This window comes from Halichoerus grypus, chromosome 1, assembly GCF_964656455.1.
Source record: "Halichoerus grypus chromosome 1, mHalGry1.hap1.1, whole genome shotgun sequence".
NCBI lineage: Eukaryota > Metazoa > Chordata > Mammalia > Carnivora > Phocidae > Halichoerus > Halichoerus grypus.
In genome coordinates, this window is record NC_135712.1 from 95,853,278 (window position 1) to 95,875,068 (window position 21,791).

At 36.0% G+C, this 21,791-nt stretch overlaps 1 protein-coding gene across 1 annotated transcript in view; it reads left to right on the plus strand.

The window, feature by feature from the left end:
- The first annotated feature begins 4,492 nt into the window (after positions 1 to 4,492).
- The window catches only part of SERPINI2 (serpin family I member 2), a 32,189-nt gene continuing 14,890 nt past the window's right edge, over positions 4,493 to 21,791 (plus strand). The window contains exons 1-5 of the mRNA XM_036112694.2: positions 4,493 to 4,678; positions 6,445 to 6,699; positions 11,916 to 12,146; positions 13,561 to 13,755; positions 13,838 to 14,030. Of these exons, the coding sequence (XP_035968587.2) occupies positions 6,453 to 6,699; positions 11,916 to 12,146; positions 13,561 to 13,755; positions 13,838 to 14,030 (866 nt within the window). The 5' untranslated portion in view covers positions 4,493 to 4,678; positions 6,445 to 6,452. The remainder of the gene's footprint in view (positions 4,679 to 6,444; positions 6,700 to 11,915; positions 12,147 to 13,560; positions 13,756 to 13,837; positions 14,031 to 21,791) is intronic.

The window sequence follows — 21,791 nt, forward strand, 5'->3', positions numbered from 1 at the left end:
AGGGTGGTGGGGGAAAGGTCTTCAGAAGGCACTGCCTGTTCCAGCTACATGTAGGTGCATCCTGGTCAGGCATTGTGACTTCTATGTATACTGCTTTTCTCTCCTCTTGAATGGCAATCACATATGGGAAAGATATAAAAGAAATCTATATTTGCATGCATCAATCAACAAATGTTGGAGAATGTTATCAGACTGATAAAGGCTCTGGAAACCATGTTGCAGAGGAACAGGTAAAGAAATGGGGAAATCTGGCATAAGAAAGAGGCTTCATGGGAGATATAACCTATTCTCAAATATTTCAAAGCTGCCATGAAGAAAAAGAGTAGCAGTTGAACCAGTGGACACAATTTTCAGAAGGCAGATTCTAGAACTGCTTCCTAATACCTACTAAAACAGGAAGAGATGTCTCATCTTCCCTCTCCTTCCCATCTTGGTGCAGAGGAGCTGGTGGTAGGCCTGTGCCTGGCTGTGGAAAGAAGGAGGAGGAACTGAGAGAAGACCTAGCAGAGATATACTCACTGGGTCCAAGAGCCTGGGACTGGGCAGTGGGAGACGGATTTAGGTGGTAGAAAGGCAGAGAGGGTAAGTGGAGGAGATGGCCAGCATAGAAGAGAGATTGGTTACATTGAGCAAATCAATACTGAGTAAGTAAATGAATAAATCAGTGGATATATTGAAGATGAGAGGCAAGTATCTCACTTGTATAGAAGATATTTATAAAATTTCAGAGGAAAACTAGAAAGAACCTGGAGATCTTAGATTGGGTTTAGAGACACCAGTGTGAATTTATGGTTGTAAATAGACAGAGAGAGAGACAGAGACAGAGACAGAGACAGAGAAAGGAAAAGAAGAAGGAAGGAGGTAGGGAGGGAGGGAGGAAGAAAAAGAAAGAAAAAAGAGATAAAAAAAGAAAAAGGAGGGAGGAAGGAAGAAAGAAATGTTTAAGAGGGATTAAAAAAGAGCTTGCTCTCAAATGATTCAGAAAATACTAATTACAATGTATGTGTGTATACACATATACCATATATATGTATCTAATACATGTATATAATGTATATGAGTTTTTATATTTTTTATATCTATATGAGAGGAATAGGGAGAGAAAGATATTAGATTGAGCACACATATGTGGCAGAATGTTAACAATCGGGGAAACACAGAAGGAGAGGGAGATGGTAGTTCTTTACATTATACCAGCAACTTTTCTGTAAGTCTGAAAGTATTTCAAAGTAAATTATTTTTTAAAAATGAAAAAGGTTGCCTTGGGACAAAGGATTTCTTGAGATGCTCTAGCAGAAGCCGAGTAATTCTCTCACAGGGATATTGCAGAGAATTCTTCCACTGGTTGGGAGGTTTGATTAGGTAATCCATCATTTCAAAGTTAGAGCATATGATTTATGAATCATAGATGGATGACAGTACAGTGGAGTGAAATTTGAGTCACATTTCCAGAAATATAGAGGAATATTAAGATGTTAAAGAGATGTAATATGGGTACCAAATACTTTGCGTAGGCTCTGCTCCCCTCCCATATACCCACCCATCCATTCATCCATTCATCCATCCGCCCAACCAATTATTTAAGACATGTGTAAGGGACTGTTATAGACACCAGGTATATGCATATCAATAGAATACACTTCTCCTGCCATCAGCTTTCTGGAGTGAAGGCACATAAAATGCAGTGGTTTACTAAGCAAAGTTGAATGAGCCCACTAGTTTTTCTGGTATAAATTGGAAATTCTTTTGCTAGATATATTTTACTTTTTTTACCCTTGGAAATGACTTTGTTTGAAATGATGAGTCTGAAATAGTCTCGTTTATATAGACAGGCTTCTCTCTATAGCCTACCTCGTGTGCAAGGCACTGTGCTGTGTGTAACCCTAATCCCATCTTTAATTAACTTCAGGGCCTCTTCTGGGAAAGGAATTAAGAGGAGCTGTCTCACAAGTATATTTAATGAGAATAGAGCTTTTAAAGGTATGAAAGTCTCTTTTAATGTTATTGTTTCTGATAGTCTGGAACAAAAATGCACACAAAAGGAAAAATAAAAAGACATTTAGGTATTATGTCTTACTCTACTATCTTACAGCATCTAATTGTGCTAGGCAAGTAGTAGGTCTCACCTATCAAATGCTAAGAGAATTGAAGACTTTATAAGTTATTTCTGAAATTAACACTTAGGTTCAATTATCTAAGATCCATTTTTCTGCATTGAGAGGGACTTGTCACATTAAAATAGAATGTGCCAGAATTTTCAGTAGACTACTTTGTTTGTAGTATGTAGATTTACACTAAATATAATTTGACCTGTTATCTTTTCAGAACGTTTTCCTCTTAACCACACAAAATAAATGAAGCAAACTGACAGAGGAAAAAAATGCCTGAAATTAATCCATGCTCAAATGGAAGAATTAGCTTTTCAGTCCTTTATTAATGAGAACATTTGCTTGTATGTTTTTAAAGTTTGGAATTAAATACATTTTTACTTAAAAAAAACTACAAAATGCTAAGAAACATAATGATATTGAACCCATAACCTCTTGCTATTATTTTTATACATATTCCCAGGTTTATTTTTTACAGTAGGGAAGTGATGGTGCTCAAATTTATACCAAGATACTTTGGCTCTCACTAATAAATACATATATATATATATATATATATATATATATATATATATATGTATTCATTAATACTAATGCTAATGCTCTAGGGATAAAATAGAGTTGTAGAAGGAACAGATTTGTGAAAATATTTAAAAGGTCTGCAGTAATATTTTATGGACAATTGTGGTATCTTTATTGTCTATTAAAAGAGCTTCAACCAGGGAGGAGAAATTCATAGCCATTCTTTTTTACTCCCTAAGAGACAGGAAAATGTATATTCTCTTGAACTGCTCTAACATAAGGTCCTTACGGAACAACTTCATTAAATGATCTTACTAATACAGAGTGTCTGTCTCTGTCATCGGAAAGAAAAGTAATGGCCTGTTCCTGGGTAAATCACATTATGATCTGAGTAATATGGAGAAATAATAATTTGGTAGCCAAGGGTACTTGTGATGGATGTTTGCTGGTGTCACTACAGGGGTAGAAAAGCCTTGACTGAATGATAGTACTGGACATTCAGACTTATTTATGAATTGCATAGTAGAATAAGAAGAAAGATTGTACTCTTGTGCTGCATAACTCTTTTTGGAAAATGATCTTTAATAATGTTAAGTTAAAAACTGGAAATGAATTTGCATATGTTAGAGCAAGTAATATTATTATAACCCAAGATTTAGAAAACATTTAGAGATGCTTAGATGGGCAATGAAGAATTTTAGTGAATTAGGAGATTATGGCCTATAGCGACCATCAGGGCTGTCAGTGAGCTCTAGCCCCTTAGGACATTGAAAGAGGTTAACAGCGTTCTTGAAAAAGTTTTTCTAATGAATTCCTTTAAAAGGTATCTATATTCATTTTATTTCTTTTTCATAAATTTATCAGAAATAACTACATTTAGTTATCAGTAGGGAATATTTATTTAATAGTAACTGGAACAGATTTTCCATTTCTCTACTCAGAGGCACTGATGAATAATAAAGTGTGTTTAATATCTGATTGCCATTGAGGTGACTGATTTGAACTAGGAGAATGAGATCAAAACTCCATTCAATTATGCATCCATTTTTTATTAATGAACTGTTGGTAGAGAAAACTATGTAGAAGTTTAAAAGCATATAAAAGTAATACCGATGTTTATTATCAAATTACCTATGTTTAATAGTATTGTCTTCATATAATTTGGTAAATCAATAATCTTAATATGGCCTTTTTGTTCAACAAAGTGTATTTCTCAATATCCACTCTTTTCCCTAAGGATTAAAATGTAACCACAGGAAATTCCTGTGACAATTGTATAATTTGATGAATTGTTGAGAACTCTGTAAATGCAGCAATTTGTCTCTGCATTCTAGACTCGATTTAGCTTTATCCTTTTTCTCATAGGCATTCTGCAGTATTTATGATGGCATACACTGGTAATCTGATGTTCGAGTCCTGTGAGAAACAAAGAGAACTAATTACTAGCAAATTTACAAGCCCTGGTACATTCTTCTAAATTCTAATATAAAAGAAGTGGAATAATGGATGAAATATTATAGGCTTAATGATTTTTTAAAAAACTGTTATGGTTTTCTCTCTCAATTCTTGCCAGTTGCGTCATTGATCATTAACCTGATCATGTTAGTCCTTTTATACAAATATAGTGAACACACCTGCTTTGGGTTTAGAGGAATTAATCATAGAGCGTTCAAGATAAATAAAGTTGGCCTTGACTGATCAGGTCTTTTATGTACTAGGGTTTCCCAGCAGGCACATTTCAGTTAGAACATTACAGTGAATAATCAGAAGCCAATTTGGAGTAAGTACCTTAAAATTAAATAGCTTTTGAATGAAGTACATATGCAATAATATTGATCATGAGTGTTTAATAGAGTAGGGGAATGGCATTTCAATTCATTTTGATATAGATATTATTTACTTTTATCAAATTAACACATTACTTTTATTCTCCTTACATGATGTCATTATAAATTTGAAGGTCAGATTCTTATAGGACTATTCATCATGTTGTTTAGTTCACCAGTACTTCATGCTTTCTAATGAAATAGGATACAAAACCCAATGAGGTAAGTGAATTTTTAGGACCTTTTTTTTTTTTTTGGTGTGAACTTATAATTTATTAAGTGCCTAGAAATTTTCTGGGAGAATTGGATGCTCAAATAATGTAAATTTTAGTTATTAAGATTATTAATAATAATGAGAGGAAACCCCTCAGATTCTACTATAAGGGAAAAATTGTATCCTTCATAATATTATTTATTATTATTCTGATACAAACCAAATACATAAAGATGTGCCTAATGAATTGCCACTTGATGACTTAAAAGTATTAATAACATTTTGACTACTTATATGTCTACAAACTGATGTTTCTAATCAGAAATCTGAGATTTTGAATATATTAGAAAATGATACATGGAAATATATTTTGCATATAAAACTTCTCTTACTGGCTTTTCCTATTGTTGCACTGTCACTCACAACCTTGCGTACTAATTTAATCCTCAATAAAACATTTGTTTGATAGTATACATCTATATTTGCAGTTTACCAAAACAATTGTGTTTTTCTTTAACAATTGTTTTTTATTGCATTTTGAGGTCTTTTTCCTTTGCAAATTGACTAAGCAGAGTTTAACTACAAATATTAGAATGCAATTTGAAGTAGCTGGCTAATGACTCCATATCTTAGTTTTAGAGAATATTTGACTATTAGTAATCTTTCTATGTAATAGTGACTCTTACCCCATTTATGGGTCATGATGACCCTCCTAACGGTCTGTTAAACACTTTAGAAATATAGTTCTTCATTTTTTAAAACTAACGGTACATTGTTCTGGAGGCTTTCATCTTTACCCCCAATGAACGGTTATTTCTTAGTAACCTATTAAACTAGGAGTTATTAAGGGTTACTAAGATGTATTTTTTGTAAGGTAAAATTAGTGTCACTAAAATCTGTAAGGATTTCAGAATCAGTATTTCATAAAGTCTGTGGTAATATTGCAAAACTCATTCTCAAGATGTAGTCAGATGGCTGAATTTCCTGCACTTTTAGTGGAGAACAATTTAATAGGGTGTCATTAGTGTTGTGAATTGTCCAAAGTTTTCAATTACAGCTTTCCTATATGTGTTAATTTGTCAAATTATTCTTTGATTTTTTTTTTTTAAATTGCTTTCTTCTTTTGTTATTGTTGTACCAGGTATATTTGATTATAATTGTGTTTCTTTATGATTTTTCCGAGTTTGTTTTTCCTCACTTCGAAAAAAAATACAAGGCAGATTTGGGGGTATTTCGCCCTCCAGAAGTGAGATTCTGTAAAGTGTGAAAATTCCTACTGCAAAGACTTTGCCAGATTACTCACACTGATTTAGAATACATTAACTTCCTAATATTATAGGTTCAAAACCACATTAGAGTATCTTCATTTTTTATTCCATTTCTCTTTTGATCTACAAACCATTTTAGAGTAGAGTGGACAGAGGATTCCCTTGATAAAGAGTTAGAAGTAATCCCTTTTAAAATCATGGGAAAAATAGGAAAAAGTATCATACAGCTATTTAGAGATAGTATTGCTTATTGATAGTGTTCCAGAATTAAAATTTCTCCTTTGATTTTAGACAACTGCTTTATATTTTGGACTAGTTCTTGAAGGAATATAAAAATGCCATGAGCACAGGACTTATTTCTCCTAATAGATGATGCTTCATCTGAAAACTGGCATGAGAATCTTCTTACAATAGTCTATTCTAATAGGTAGAAAGTTTTCTGTGGGAACTTACTATGGTCAACTCTAATTATTTTGAAAACTAATGAATTTTGAATTAATGCACAGAGGTCAAAATGGATCAGATCTTGTTGTGGAGTCTCCTATTGATTTTTTCTGGAAGTCAAGCCTCAAGACCATTGTCTCAAAGAAATATGGAATTTGCAGTGGATCTTTATCAAGCTATTTGTTTATCTCATAAGAACAACATTATATTTTCCCCCCTTGGAACAACGTTGGGTCTTGGGATGGTACAACTGGGAGCAAAAGGAAAAGCACAAGAGCAGATAAGACAAACTTTAAAACTTCAGGAAACCTCAGCTGGTGAGATTCTTACATATAATTATTTATACTGGGGGTAAGATCTGGCCAAGTTTATTCTGCAAATTAGAGAGAAGCTCAGGGTCCCAGAATTTAAATACATGGAAAATGTTATCAAAAGTGTAAGCTTATAATAAAATGGAAAATTTTAAATAATATTCATTTTAATTGTTTTCTAATGAAAATGTTACCAAAAGAATGTATTATTTTTAATACAGATGTTTTTAAAGAGATATAAAACTGTGAATATGCCAGTAGATTTTCCTCTGGCCTGTTTTAGCCAGTTTTAATTGAGATTATGTTGTGTGTGCATGAGCGTATGTATGTATGTATGTTTGCTTGTTTGTTTATTCTTCCATTCTCACTATGTTGTGATCATTTTCTCATATCAGCTTCAGAATATAGTTTTTAATTGTTGCATTTTATTGCCTCTTATGGAAATACCATTACTTAACCTCTCTTTATTAGGTTGTTTCCAGTATTTCTCTTATAAAAAATGCAGTGAGCATCCTCACCCAGAAACCTTTGTGTGCATCTCTCATTATTTTATTTATTATTTTATTAGCTTTTTAAAATTCATTTTCTAATTAAAATTTAACTTTTTCACCTAATGGAGACCAAGAAAAAGCAGTAATGTATACATACATTTTAAAAGCTTGTTTGGTTAATAGTTTTTAAAGAAAATCTTTTTTAAAAAGCACTTCTATAACTGGTCTTTTTGTGTATGAAGGGTTGTTGTTTTGGAGTCGCCCAGCTTTAGTGCTGTCATCCGTTTGAAAGGGTAGTTGTTGGGGTGCCTGGGTGGCTCAGGCAGTTAAGTACTTGCCTTTGGTTCAGGTCATGATCTCCGGGTCCTGGGATAGGCCCTGCGTTGACCCCCATGTCGGGCTTAGCGTTCAGTGGGGAGTCTGCTTGTCCCTCTGCCCTTCCCCTCCTCAGTGCTCTCTCTCTCTCTCAAGTAAATAAATAAAATCTTTAAAAAGAAAAAGAAAGGGTAGTTGTCCATCTCTCTGGCTAACCCGTGTTCTCAATTTCCATAATGATTTTAATTTTAAACTTTTTTTTTTTTAAAGATTTTTTATTTATTTATTTGACAGAGAAAGACACAGCTGGAGAGGGAACACAAGCAGGGGGAGTGGGAGAGGGAGAAGCAGGCTTCCGGCAGAGCAGGGAGCCCAATGCGGGGCTTGATCCTAGGACCCTGGGATCACGACCTGAGCCCAAGGCAGACGCTTAACGACTAAACCACCCAGGCACCCTTAATTTTAAACTTTTGCATCACTGTCAGGTAATATGTCCTAACCATCAGAGGAAATTTCCAGATTCTTGATGAGGAAATTTAATTACTATAACTAACTTCAGTATGTTTGCCTCGGAACAGAGTAATTATATTATTTAGGGACTTTTTTTTTTTTTTTTTTTTAAGAAGGTCTTGTTTGCTTTGTTTTAAATAAAGGCAATTTTATGTAGAAAATAAGTCGGTGATGGTGAAGTTAATTGCAAGAATTTTCCTTGGTGAATAATGTAAAAGGAAGCCACTATGTTCTAAATTTAGTCTTGACTGTCTATATTAATTTCAGCAAATCCCACTACACAGTCTCAGAAACATTTAAGTCACACAATACTGCTTTGAAAAGTAATAGAGCATTTATAAAGATATGTAAAGTTGATTTTATGATAAATTAGCAAAATTAGAGCCTCTGAAATCTAAATTACTCTACATGGATCTATCTTGTAGAGAAACACAGGAATCTTAACAACTCTGGATTGTGAATGTAATGCTAATCCTAGTAACAATGAGGATGACACTATGAATCCTATATATGGTATAGCAGTCACTGTTTCTGTGCTTGGTATCCACTATCTCAACCTTCACAGTTATTCTGTGGGGTAGACATAACCCTGCTACTTAGATGAGGCAAGGAAAAGTTCAGCAAATTGTCCAGAATGAATTCCAAAAATGATTCAGTGAGAATTATAGATCATAAGGGCAATATATTATATTTTCACTGGGAGAATATATACGTGGACAAGTAAATATTAGTATGTTAACACATGTAACAAAATCTACTAAAGCTGCTTTCTATTATGCTTTGTTAAGGGAGAGAGAGAGGGACACAGATGGAAGATAATTGCAGAAGGAAAAGGAAGATGAGCCAGCGAGAGAAAACATAAAAACTAAACTCTGGAAAATAAAAAAGAGGAGGGAATTAAGGAACAAGGAGATAGTTAAGGTAGGGAACAGAGTGGAAGAGGGCAAGGAAATGGAGACACGGCCCAGGGGGTCTGGAGAAAGAAGAGCAAAACGGTGTTAAGGGGGGGACAAAGTGTATGACAGATCAGAAGGTGGTGCCTGGTAGGGCCATATTGGAACCCAAGATGAAAAGGAAAATCACTAGTAATTATCCTGTCTTTATTTAACATTTTTATATTTTGTTTCTCATGGATTTCTTTGCATTAAAACTGATTTAAAAAAAGTATTACAGCAAAATATTTTCTTGATTATGGAATCTGTTGGCATCTCCTTAAATTTTATGCCCAACGTAAGTGTCCCATTGACTCATCTTAGTCCTGGCCCTGCCTTCCATTCCCAGTGATTATCAAAGGTGCTATCTGTTCAATTAGTCTATATTTTACGTTTCCTGCCATGAGGTTGTTTTATGTGAACACCTGCCTTGTTCCACAGATGGGCATACAACTCCTGGGATCCTATCCCCACAGGGCTCTTGGTGTCCTCAGTTCTTCTTTTCCCCGCTGTCGAAACATCTGCTCAGAATTTACCTTCTCCAGTCTACTGAGCATCTGATAATGCTCTATTTTTGCTTTGCCTCTAATATGCTGCTTACTAATCAAAGACTAATGAAGGTGCTTCCTTATTCCAAGAGCATAATGGAAAGAGAACCAGCCATGAATTCCAATCCTAGCTCTGCAACCAAATAACCTTATGATCTGGCACCTCTCAAGTTACTGTACCTGTCTGGATTTTAGATTCCTCATTATAAAAAGAAGAGTTTGAATAAGTGGTTTATATGGATCTTTCGGCTAAAATAATCTATAATCCTATGACTGCCTTTGTTTTCATCTTTTTTGGATCTCTCACATTTCACACATAATTGGCCTTTGGGTCTTAAATACAGGAGAAGTAAACATGTACTGAATTTTGGAACATTTTCTGGAGGTCTAGTACAGTCAAACCAAAAGTTACATTCACCCCATGACCTATAGGTTTCCTATGGCTCTATTTTAGGAAAGGAAATAAATTTATTCTTATTACTTACTAGGAGCCATGTATACATATTCTTTTTGATCTGTGCTAAAAGAGGTTATTAATCTGTAAATTAAATCAAATTTATAAGGCAGATAACTTTATATTCTCCTCCAAACTTGGGCTACTTGATGACATTTTTCATTGACTTCTGAGTTCAGTGATTTATCAAAGGGCAACTGACTGTTTGTCACACAGTCTTAGACCTTAAGTACTTGACATAAATCTATTTGCTCTGACAAATGAGTTGGAACTATTTTTCTCCCCCTCTCCTTTTTCCCCCATTCCTTTAAAGATGCTCATAAATTACACATTCTGAAGATTAGTTTCAAATTCTGCCACTTCATTTCTGACCTTATTTAATTCTTTTGAAAACACTTACATGTCTTCACTCAGAAAGTCTTCTCATAGCCTCCCATTAATTGAGATAGTTCCCTCAGCTTCAAATAGCAAATGATTGCCTCTAAAATCATTGCAGAAACAAGTAAAATAGATTAACCTTCTTCCCTTCCTTATGTAAGAATTCTAGGATTGTAAAGACTTACTGAAATTCTTCAAATCCAACCATAGGGCCGTAAGTTCTTATGGCTGAGATTATTTATGTCTATATCTATATTCCCAAGAATGGAGAATCCCCATGGAGTTTGAAATATAATGAAATATACTTCCCAGAGCCTCCGTTATTGTTATGTGGGTTGCATCTGCATGAGAGCAGGGGAAGACAAGTGGGGACTGAAATGAAGGCTCCACTCAGCTGGACAAGATAAGAGGTCATGGGGCTGTAGCCCTCCCCCTCCCCCACCAGTAAGGGAACATATTCTTATTTGCACAAAGATGCCTATAGCTGCTAGCTCTCCGATAAAATGTACACACACATACACACACACACACACACACACACAGACACAGATTCCTTATTTCCAATGGACAACTCAAGGCACATTCTCATTAAAACTTCTCTCTTTATTCAGTGGGTATCTTCTAATGATGAACCATTTATGTTTTCTTCAATAAGGATTAATTGCATATACTCAAGTTTTAAGTTATAAAAGTGGCCTTTTTAGTATTTAACTCAAAATATAACAAAGGCCCTGAAAGAAGCTTTGATTTGAGATACAGTTCCTAGAATGATTGAGTCCCAGGATTAAGCCAGAAGGGAATGAAAAGCATCGATACCTTTGGTCATGAATAGGAAGCTCCTCAACAAGGATCAAAGCTGAATTCTCTCCTAGGCACATATATCTTCCCAACAACAGTTGGTCAGAATGAGTCAACAATAAATAATAGGCCAGCAGTGATTCTTAGCTGATTCTGGTGGCCTCATTTGGCTAGTGGCAATAGTTGGAATGGAATAAAGTTCTTTATTGTTCATGTAACAGCCAAAGTATATACATTCATGAACCTGAAGAAATAGGCAATTCTGATTCTTGTGCATCTCTAGAGCTGATCATAGGGGTTACTTCATAAATTTCAAAACTTGGACAGTTGCCATTGCTCACAAGCGAGCAATTCTTAAGCTGAAATAAAAGCAATATTGAAAAGGATTGCTCGTCACTGTCGTCCCCCCATCAGTATTCATTAGTAGTCTCCTTCCATCAATATAGCATGTTATACAAAGAATGAGGTTCTAAAGATAAATTTCCAACAAGTAAGCATGAGCTAAATTTGACTAAAAAAGAATTTCCTTCAGCCTGTTTAAATGGACATTCTTGTTTTTGACAAATTTCAAATTTACACGGACATTCTTTCTTCCTGTATATGAACTAAGTTCTTTATAAAATGCATATTCCATGAAGATAAATGCTTAAAATATTTATACTACCTCAGAAAGGACCATTAGTTATACCTAAGTGTGTAAAAAATGGTGATATGAATCAGCGCTTAGAAGCAAAGCTGAAAAGCTGTTGTTTTTATGTTGTTCAATATGTCAGTCTACATTATAATTATTTTTTAGGAGAAGAATTTTCTGTGCTGAAGTCATTTTTCTCTGCCATCTCAGAGAAAAAGCAAGAATTTACATTTAATCTTGCCAATGCCCTCTACCTTCAAGAAGGATTCACTGTGAAAGAACAATATCTCCATAGCAACAAGGACTTTTTTCAGAGTGCCATAAAACGGGTGAATTTTCAGGATGCAAAGACTTCCGCAGAGACAATAAGTACTTGGGTAGAAAGCAAAACAGATGGTAAAGTTTCCCATTTTCATAAACTCATTATTTGCCATTGTATTCACAGTTTTTAATATCCTAAAGTAAAGAATGGTTGAATCTTTTCCTGCTAAACTGTGGCTCAGAGGAATCTCCCATTTTGCTTCCCTGTTATTCAAATTAATACTCAATTGTAAAATTGAGACAGACCATAAGCTGCTTTGAAAAGCATACAGATTTTATGAGAGACATTTATTCATAGAATTTTTAATGGAAAACCTTTAATAATAATTTTTGTTTAAGCATAGGTTTTTAATCTATGGCAACAGAAATAATATCTTCGGCCAGGTAAAAATTAGATCTGTCAACCTCAAGTGCCTTCTTTCCCACATATTACTGTAAATAATTAACACATCTTCATTGGATGGGTTAATGTTTAATAAGAAATGTTGAGAGTCCTATCATTAACATGATAATCTAAACTTTAATTTCAATACAAGCTAGCCAAAATCCTTCAGGGGCTATGGAGTGACACTGCAGAAAGAACACAAGCTTCAGGTCATTCAGATCCAAGTTCAAATCCTACCCAGTTCTAAGCTATGCCTACCTAAAATGAGGATACTATTAAAACATTTCAGGATTATTGGAAGGTTTGATAATAATGTATGTGAAACAACCAACATGTATCAGGTCCTTGTTTAACAGTAGTTTGTTTCTTTGTTCATTCATTCTGCTACTAAAAATTATGATGGCATAAGTGGCTACCATATTCTTTATGGGAAGCCTCATACACGGAGGCATAGTTGAGAATGTGAGATGGGTGTTTTGAGCAGTTTCACCGGAAAGTATCATTAATGGGACACAATGCACATCCCTAGACAGCTCCATGGCACCCATTCATGCTTTTATCTCTTAACTGGAATAGCCAGCAGACATAGAAATAGCAGGCTGGTTGTTTAGAAGAAGAAAATCGTGCTAGCAACTCCATTCTTTTCCCTTCCCCAGTAGTGGTCAGTGGCGCCAGCCACGGGAGTGGAAGGTTTGAGTGTACCATTAACTTATTAATTCTGATTGACCTGCTGGAGAAACTTGAAAGAAAGTTTGAAAAACATCAGTAAGTATGCAGGAAGAGACATTCAGTTTTTGTTCTTTCTGGCTGAAAAACAATTTACACAAATAATCTTGCTGAAGAGAGTCCATTAGTAGTTCTGTCCAAATTGGCCTCAGACAGTCTTGTATCTCCTGTTTCCTAGTGAGATACGTTTGTACCTGTTTCCAAGTGAAATGTTTAATAGTGCTCCTCTTTACTCTCAGAATTGCCAAGGTTAGAGGATAAAGCACACTGTTTATAACCGATCTGCAAAATAAATTTTTGTTTCAATGCTATAGAAAGCAGTCCCTCTGAACCACTATTGCGTATCTCTTCTTGCTTTGTCCTCCACTGGCATCACAGGGAAAATTAAAGACATGTTTTCAGGGGAAGACTTTGGCCCTCTGACTCGGCTTGTCCTGGTGAATGCTGTTTATTTCAAGGGCGACTGGAAGCAGAAATTCACAAAAGAGAAGACACAGTTAATGAATTTTACTAAGAAAGATGGTGCGCCAGTCAAAATCCCAATGATGAAGGCTCTTGTGAGAACAAAATATGGTAATATGAAAAATCACCCTCTGAAGCCTGATTTTGGGAATTGACAGGGATATTTATTTAATATTTTCTTTCTCTGTTCCAGGTTATTTTTCGGAATCCTCCATGAACTACCAGGTTTTGGAATTACCTTATAAAGGTGATGAGTTTAGTTTAATCATCGTACTTCCTGCAGAAGATGTGAACATAGAAGAAATGGAAAAGCAAATCACTGCTCATCAAATCCTGAAATGGTTCTCCAAGATGCAAGAAGAGGAAGTTGAAGTAGGCCTCCCTAGGTTGGTAATGTCATTTTATTATTTGGTTCTTATGTTTTCACTTATGGAGACATTTGAATAGCTGGCTGAAAGATAGCAGGTACTTGAAAAGGCTATCGACAGGAAGAAAAAATGCATTTGGAAGTGTAGCTCCACTTTATGGATACAAAAGCAAGTCTGAACATTGCCAGCAATGCTTTGCCATGAGGAGAACTGAATTTCAGGGCTCACTATTCTCTGAAATAGCTGAAGAAATGTAAGTCTGCAAGCTAGAATGTTGAGATGAAAAGGAATTTTTATTCTTTTTATTATATAATCTTATCTTTTTCTAATTTTTTTACTAATTGGAATTTTAAATATCTATCTTCGGTTCCATTTCAAGAAAATAACCTCCCCCCTGCAAAAAGAACACTTATGCTACCAGACAATTAAAAGATATGTTAAATCAACTTTGACAGCTGGTGCTCTAATAGTCATTGAATGACAAATAGGGAATCCTACGATCAGGTTTAGATAGTTAATACAAAATGGAAATTGCAAAGTTCATCTCAGGAAACAATAATCGTCGATGCTAATTTCTTAATATCATGCTTCTGGCCGACAGGAGAAACTTCAGAGTAAGTTGTGCCCACATAACCCAGTTCACACTCTGCTTCAACTGCTTAAAAGAAGCAGATGTTTAATAGATGATATTCTGTCCTTTTCATTTCTAAATTTTCCTGCAAACTCATCAAAGCCTGTGTGGTTTGTATACCCCTCTTCCAGGCCTTATGTCACTTAAACCTCCTGGCTTTTCTTTCCTTTTCCACTTAGCTGGGATACAGTCAGTCATTTCAATCACATTCTCACCAAATATCTTTAATACTTTTTGTTACTTGGTCTTCAACCTGCTTTAAATTCTCCCTAATCATCCTCAACCCCCAGTCTACTCCTAAAGCCACTCCTGCTCCCCAACTATTGATTTTCTTAAGCAAAAACCCAGAATGCAGTCCCTTCTAGCCTCATTGAGGCTAAGCTGGGGGCTCCTTACTTTTCTTCAACTTTCTTTTTTAATACTCACACACACCACACCAAAACTTGACTTCTATTCCCCAGGTGCTACTTTATGTTGATTTCTCTTACTCTCAACATGTGTCTCAACTTCCTGTTCCTTAAAGAAAACCTATCATTAAGCAAACCTGCCTCTCTCAAAATTTATGTACAACTTTGAAGATCTTCTTTTACCTTCCTTGACATCCCAGAGAATGAGGTATCCTATGCTTTTCTCACCCTAACTCTAGGTTCTTGATCCTAATACTATTGACCCTCCTCCCCCTTTTCTTGAAAATCTAGAATTTTTTTAACTCCTGGAGCACTACTTGCTTCTGTTTATTTTTCTCTCCTCTGTAAAATTTTCCTGCTCCCTGACTTACATTTTTATTTCTTTCTGCTCCCAACTAATATTTACTAGAATTTCGTCTTCAAAATTTTCTTCTTCTTACTCTCTTGTATTTGTCCCTTATTCTTCATGTCTCTAAAATCTGCGTCTCTCCCCCAACCTCTCTTCCAGTTGCCCAGCATCTGTATATCTCTACCTGGATGTTATTCAGTCTTTCAATGAGACTGAATATTACTCCATGCGAAACAGCAGATAAAATGATGTGACAGTTTATCTTCTAATAACAGAAATAACAATCTGGGGGATTAACTTGTTTATTTTCAAATTTCATTCTCTCTCTCTCTTTCTCCTTTGGAAAGGTCACTATTTGGGGTCAAAAACACTGAGTTTGAAACCTGTTCATGCCATATACTAGCAGTGGGGTCTTAGGAGAGTCACTTGACTGTGGAATAGTGATACTTGTAGCCAAGGTAGCTCTGCATCATCAGCCCAGTTAACCAATGCCTAGATAATAATACATAAGTCCCAAACTCAACTGGCAACAGGAAATACAGGCTTTTGCCAGAATTCCCGTCTCCAACATTTTAGGAATCTCCTCAAGAATGCTGCATGGCCCACAAATCCTTCCGGGCTACTGCGGTCTGGACAGCTTTTCCAAACTGTTTGGTCTTATTATCAGCTTCTCCAAACTGTGGCCACATTTCTCATACAACTTCTCTCACAGTATGGACACAGACTTCTCTTTTAATTCCTCCAAGAAAAATGGTTATGGGTTGATTTATGTCCCTCCCGATTCATATGTTGAAGTCCTAACCCCACTACCCCAAAATGTGACCTTTTCTGGAGACAGAGTCTTTATATATATATATAGAGAGAGAGAGAGAGAGAGAGAGAGAGAGGTAATCAAGTTAAAGTGAAGTCATTAGGGTGGGCCCTCGTCCCACACGGCTAGTATACATAGCAAGAAGACTAAGTGAAGAGACAGAGGGAGAAGATGGCCATCTACAGGCCAAGGAGAGAGGCCTGGAACACACCTCAGAGTCCTCAGAAGGAACCAATGCTACCCACACCTTAATTTTATTTTTTAATTTTTTTATTTTTTTAAAGATTTTATTTATTTATTTGAGAGAGAGAGAATGAGAGACAGAGAGCATGAGAGGCGGGAGGGTCAGAGGGAGAAGCAGACTCCCCGCTGAGCAGGGAGCCCGATGCGGGACTCGATCCCGGGACTCCAGGATCATGACCTGAGCCGGAGGCAGTCGCTTAACCAACTGAGCCACCCAGGCGCCCGACCACACCTTAATTTTAGACCTCTAGCCGCTACAACCGTGAGACAATAAATTTCTGTTATTTAAGCCACCTAGTTTGTGGTAATTTTTTGAGGTAGCCCTTGGCAAACTAATAGGAGTAAGAACAATTTCAATGTTTAACCAAATTTTACTGAAAGCTTTATGTTAATAAAAGGGGCTTATAAGGTGGAAAGTAATTTAAAAACCAGGTGCCAGGGATGAGTGTTCTTGGAGTTTAGGCCATTTCTTGTACCCAGGGAGTCTTGTCCGGTCCGTTGCTGTCCTGGTCCCAGAACCCACCCTCGCCCCAAGTCTTTTCTATCTCTCTCCTACCCAGCATCCTGAGGTCTCCAAATTTTCCCAGCACAGAAAGAAGGTAACACACATTTTTTTTTCCCATGCCCGTTAAGGCCAGATTCCTGGTCATGATAAGAATCTATAGCGGCTGATTCTGACCCTCCGTAGAAACGTTTTCATTTCGTCCAGAATAGATTATACCCTCATCATTTCAAACTTCACTATCTCCATCCCACTGGTTCTATTTCCATAATGAAAAGTTCATTGTGTTGCTTTTCCCAAACAAATGAGCACTTTGTCTTAAAGATGAATTTGAATCTTCAGTGTTATGAAAACAGAAATATTAATTGGCAGTTGTACTCCCTTTTCTCAAACAAATTCCAGGCACCAAAGATTTTTTAAAAATTTGGTGGCAGTTTCAATTACGGTACCTCATTACATACTTCCATTCATAGCACAAAATCTAGCAAATAGAAGGTGCTAAAAAAGTGATAGCTATTTTTCTTTCAAAAGTAATGGCTATTTTCTTTCTCTGTTAAGATCACTGCCCAGGGAGGCTTAGTGGCTCAGTCAGTTAAGCATCTGCCTTCGGCTCAAGTCATGATCCCAGGGTCCTGGGATCGAGTCCCGCATCGGGCTCCCTGCTCAGCTGAGAGCCTGCTTCTCCCTCTCCTTCTGCCCCTCCCTTCCACTCATGCTCTCTCTCTCTCTCACTCTCTTTCTCTCAAAATGAATACATACATACATACATACATACATACATACATACATATCTTTAAGATCACTGCCCAGCCAATCCCAAAGTAGAAAGTATTCTCTGACTTCCTCTCTCATGCCTATCCCCTGTCTGGAAGGCCCTTCCTTCTTTGTGGTGTCTAATCAGTAAATTCTTATTCATCCTTCAATGTCTCCTCACAATTAACTCTTCGGTGTACTTTTCCCCAACATGCTCAATTAGAATCAACCATCCCTTATCTTTATTTCTAGAGCATTTCATACAAATTTACGTATGATACTTGTTACATTACATTTCCGTCTCTTGCTCACATTCTTGTCTATCCTATTAAGATGTGAGCTCTGGAACAGGGGGTTTTATGTCTCTTTCATTTTGGTTTCCATAGTCCCTAGGACATTTCATGGCACATTGTAAGTGCCAAACGAATACTGTCGAATTACATTATATAAATATTTTCAAAGAAAACAATTCTATGTTGTTTCCCTTTATCTAATTTTAAATACCCCGAAAATCAGAATTCAACTTTCCAGTCACATTTTAATTCATTCCCTGTGAGGATCCTGATGAAACTTACATGCAGCGTAATGAAAGACAGGACATCAACCATTTTCTTGGAAACCTCTCTAGAGAAATAAACATGAGATTTTTAAACTCACAAGACTGAAAATTTTGTTATCAATTATTCAATCACATTAATACAATATTATATTTAAAATGTATTCACTTCTCACAAGAGGATGAGCCTTCCAATTTATTAAAGGAATGATTTGCTTATGTGTTAAGTTCACAAGCAGTTTTAGTCCATCAGGACACATTTATTGAATTTAGTTTCCTGAGCAGTAAGATCATGGATGGAAAGTTCTGAAGTACCTTTTCCCCTAAATGAATAATTTCCTTACAACGGAAAAATACCCATTTAAAATCTGTGTTCGGTACAGAGAGGGAAAACTATATAGGCTGAGTAGATACTTTAGAGTGGATTGACAATTTTCAGTTTTATTACTCAATGCTGTGTTTCTTTCATATCTGGATGAATGCATTAGGCTTTCAAAATGATAACTAAAGATTTTAGTAAAACCAAACAATTTAATCAGCTGTGTTAGTTTCCTAGGGCTTAAAACAACGAGAAATTCATTCTCATAATTCTGGAGGCTAGAAGTCCAAAATCAAGGTGTCAGCAGGGCCGTTCTCTCCGAGACTGTGTGGAATCCTTCCTTGCCTCTACTCAGCTTCTGGTGGCGATCAATCATCTTTGGTGTTCCTCTGCTTTTAGACGCACCACTCCAGTCTTTGCCTCTGTTGTCATGTGGTCATCTCTCTTCACAATGGCATTCTCTTTTCTTATAAGGACGCCAATCATATTGGATTAAGGGCCCCCTCTATTCCATTATGACCTTGGCCTAACTAATTACATCTGCAATGACCCTATTTCCAAATAAGGTCACATCATGAGGTACTAAGAGATAGGGCTTTAACATATGACTTTGGGTAGTGGGGGGCACAATTCAATCTGTAACCCCCACTATACTAAATTCTGTTAGTGTAAAACAAAATAAAAGCCTCTTTAGTAGCAAAATTTAGTGCATGCCAAAGAGAGAAAAAATAATCATAAGAATGCTTCTATATTAGTAACACTAGGAAGGAACATGTGAGTGACTATTTAGATTTTGGTTACTGTTTAAGAAACATTTCTTCTTTCCCTTTGATGTAGGACTAGTTTAGAATCAAGGCCCATAAAACAGAGTATAGTCTAAAAATACTAGAGTGCTTTCTAGAGTTTATTATTTATAACATACCAGATATCTAATTTGGACATTACCCATGTTGGATAGCAGCTAAAATAATCATGTCACTTTGTCTCAATGTAATATGGGATCCTAGAAACATCATAGCAGTCAAAATTCTTCAGGTGGAAGCGTCTGACACACACTTTCTATATATCATATCTTCTCTATATAAGAAACTCCGTGAGAACATGTTTTATGATTATGTGTATGGGCAAAAGTGATTATTTAATACATGCAAAGAAGATAAAGAAGTAACTTTCATTTATATAGCAGTTTAACTTTGTAAAACATTTAATTTAAAGTATTTTAATACTAATGTCCTAATGTTGTGGTTCTATAGTCTGACTTGGTTACATCTTGCATTTCACAGAGAAAGAAACTGAGTCACTCAAAAAGTGACTTGATCAACATTCAACTAAGTGTTGGGAGACAGAATTAGCTCTCACGTCTACTGTCTTACAGCTTTATGCTCTTATTGGTTTGCTACTTCCTAGAAATGTTATGTCCTGTTCAAAAACACAGATTGATTGGGATCCCACTATGGACAAGGAACTGAAACAGATGTAAAACGATATACATGCTCCCTACTGATAAGATGGTTACCACCTAGATGGAGTGGTGCAAGATTTGCACAAGAAATTTATTAACAATATCCAGAAGTAGACAGTAAATATTAAAAGAAAGTTACAATCAGTAAACACTAGGAGATTCATGAAAAAAAGATGGGACAGGGAGCACTAGAAACTAGAGTTGTAAACAAGGGCTTTATGGAAGAGGAAGAACTTGAACAGGGCTTTAAAAGAATTGAGAGGGTTAAGTCCCATATGGAAAGGGGAATTGTTGAAAATTTCCAAGTAAGATAGTGGAATGATTAAGGCAGTGTTTTAGAGAGAGATATTTGGTAGTCACAATGCCTTTGTTCATGACGGGTAACTTGTCTGAATACTCTCCCCACTTCCCACCACCATCCCCATGTTTCTGGATAACTTCTCTTGGTCCTTAAAACCAAGTTTGGGTTTTAGAAAGCTTTTCTGATCTTTTCATTCAAGATAACACAATATCTGGGGTGCCTGGGTGGCTCAGTGGGTTAAGCATCTGTCTTTGGCTCAGGTCATGATCCTGGGGTCCTGGGATCAAGCTTTGAGTTGGGCTCCCTGCTCAGCGGGAAGTCTGCTACTCCCTCTCCCTCTGGCCCTCCCCCCTGCTTGTGCTCTCACTCTCATGCACGCACTCTCTCTCTCAAATGAATAAATAAAAAATCTTTTAAAAAAGAAGATAACATAACATCTTCCCTTTTCCCTGCTGGGAAAACTTCTCCTTGCACCTTGTGTTTATTTCTGCATAGCAGTTATATTAACATTATTATTTCATCTTCCTCAGTGGACAATGAACTTCTTGCTGTCAGAGTTATGCATATTTCCTTTCTGTGACCCCAGCACAAAGCATGAATCTGAAAAATAGTAGTTGTTCACTAAACATTTGTTGCTCTAATCTGAAGAGTTGTGATGTTCAAGATGTGTTAAAGAGGGAAAGAATGAGGCCCAAAAGATCAGTTAAGAAACCCCTGCAGTAATTTGGCACAACGTAGAGAGTGTTTAAAGGGAACAGGTTCCCTGGGAATAGTAAGGAACTGGTGAAATAGGAAGACATTTATTGGAGTATTGACTAACGAGATATGGGTTACAAAGAAATAAATTGTTTGGAAGTTCTAAATTTGACTTACTAGGAAAATGAGAAGACTGTGATTTCTTATTCTTTTGTGACAGTCCTTAGCTGGGCACTTTGGACTTCTAGAAAGTTCTGTGGTAGACTTCAGAGAGTCCTTGAAGCCCTTGAAACTATTAGTAAGTTTGTATATGTAAGGTTTTACATTTATTTTCCTTCGGAGAGGCTTTGTAGTGGTCAATGAATTCTCAGTGGTCTGGGTCTTTACATTTGTTAAATGCTACAGTTCTATTCAAAGGTATAGTAATAACTAAACAACAGCCATAGTCTTTCTGAGAGATATCATTTTTTAAAAATATTGACTGATGTGGCATCTCACAGTATCTTTAACAACTGTTGAAACAAGATCATGGAAAATAGAGCATAATATTGAAGACCAAGCTGTATAACTTTAAATAACTTACCTAAGATTTTCTTAAACTGTTAAATGGGACAACAATAATATGTGCCTCATGGAGTTATTGTGAGGGTTATATGAAGTACTGTTTATAACATTTTTAGTACTCAATAGTATCTCTTATTATTTTTGTTATTATTCTCACTCAGTTTTAACATGTATTGAGCATCCAT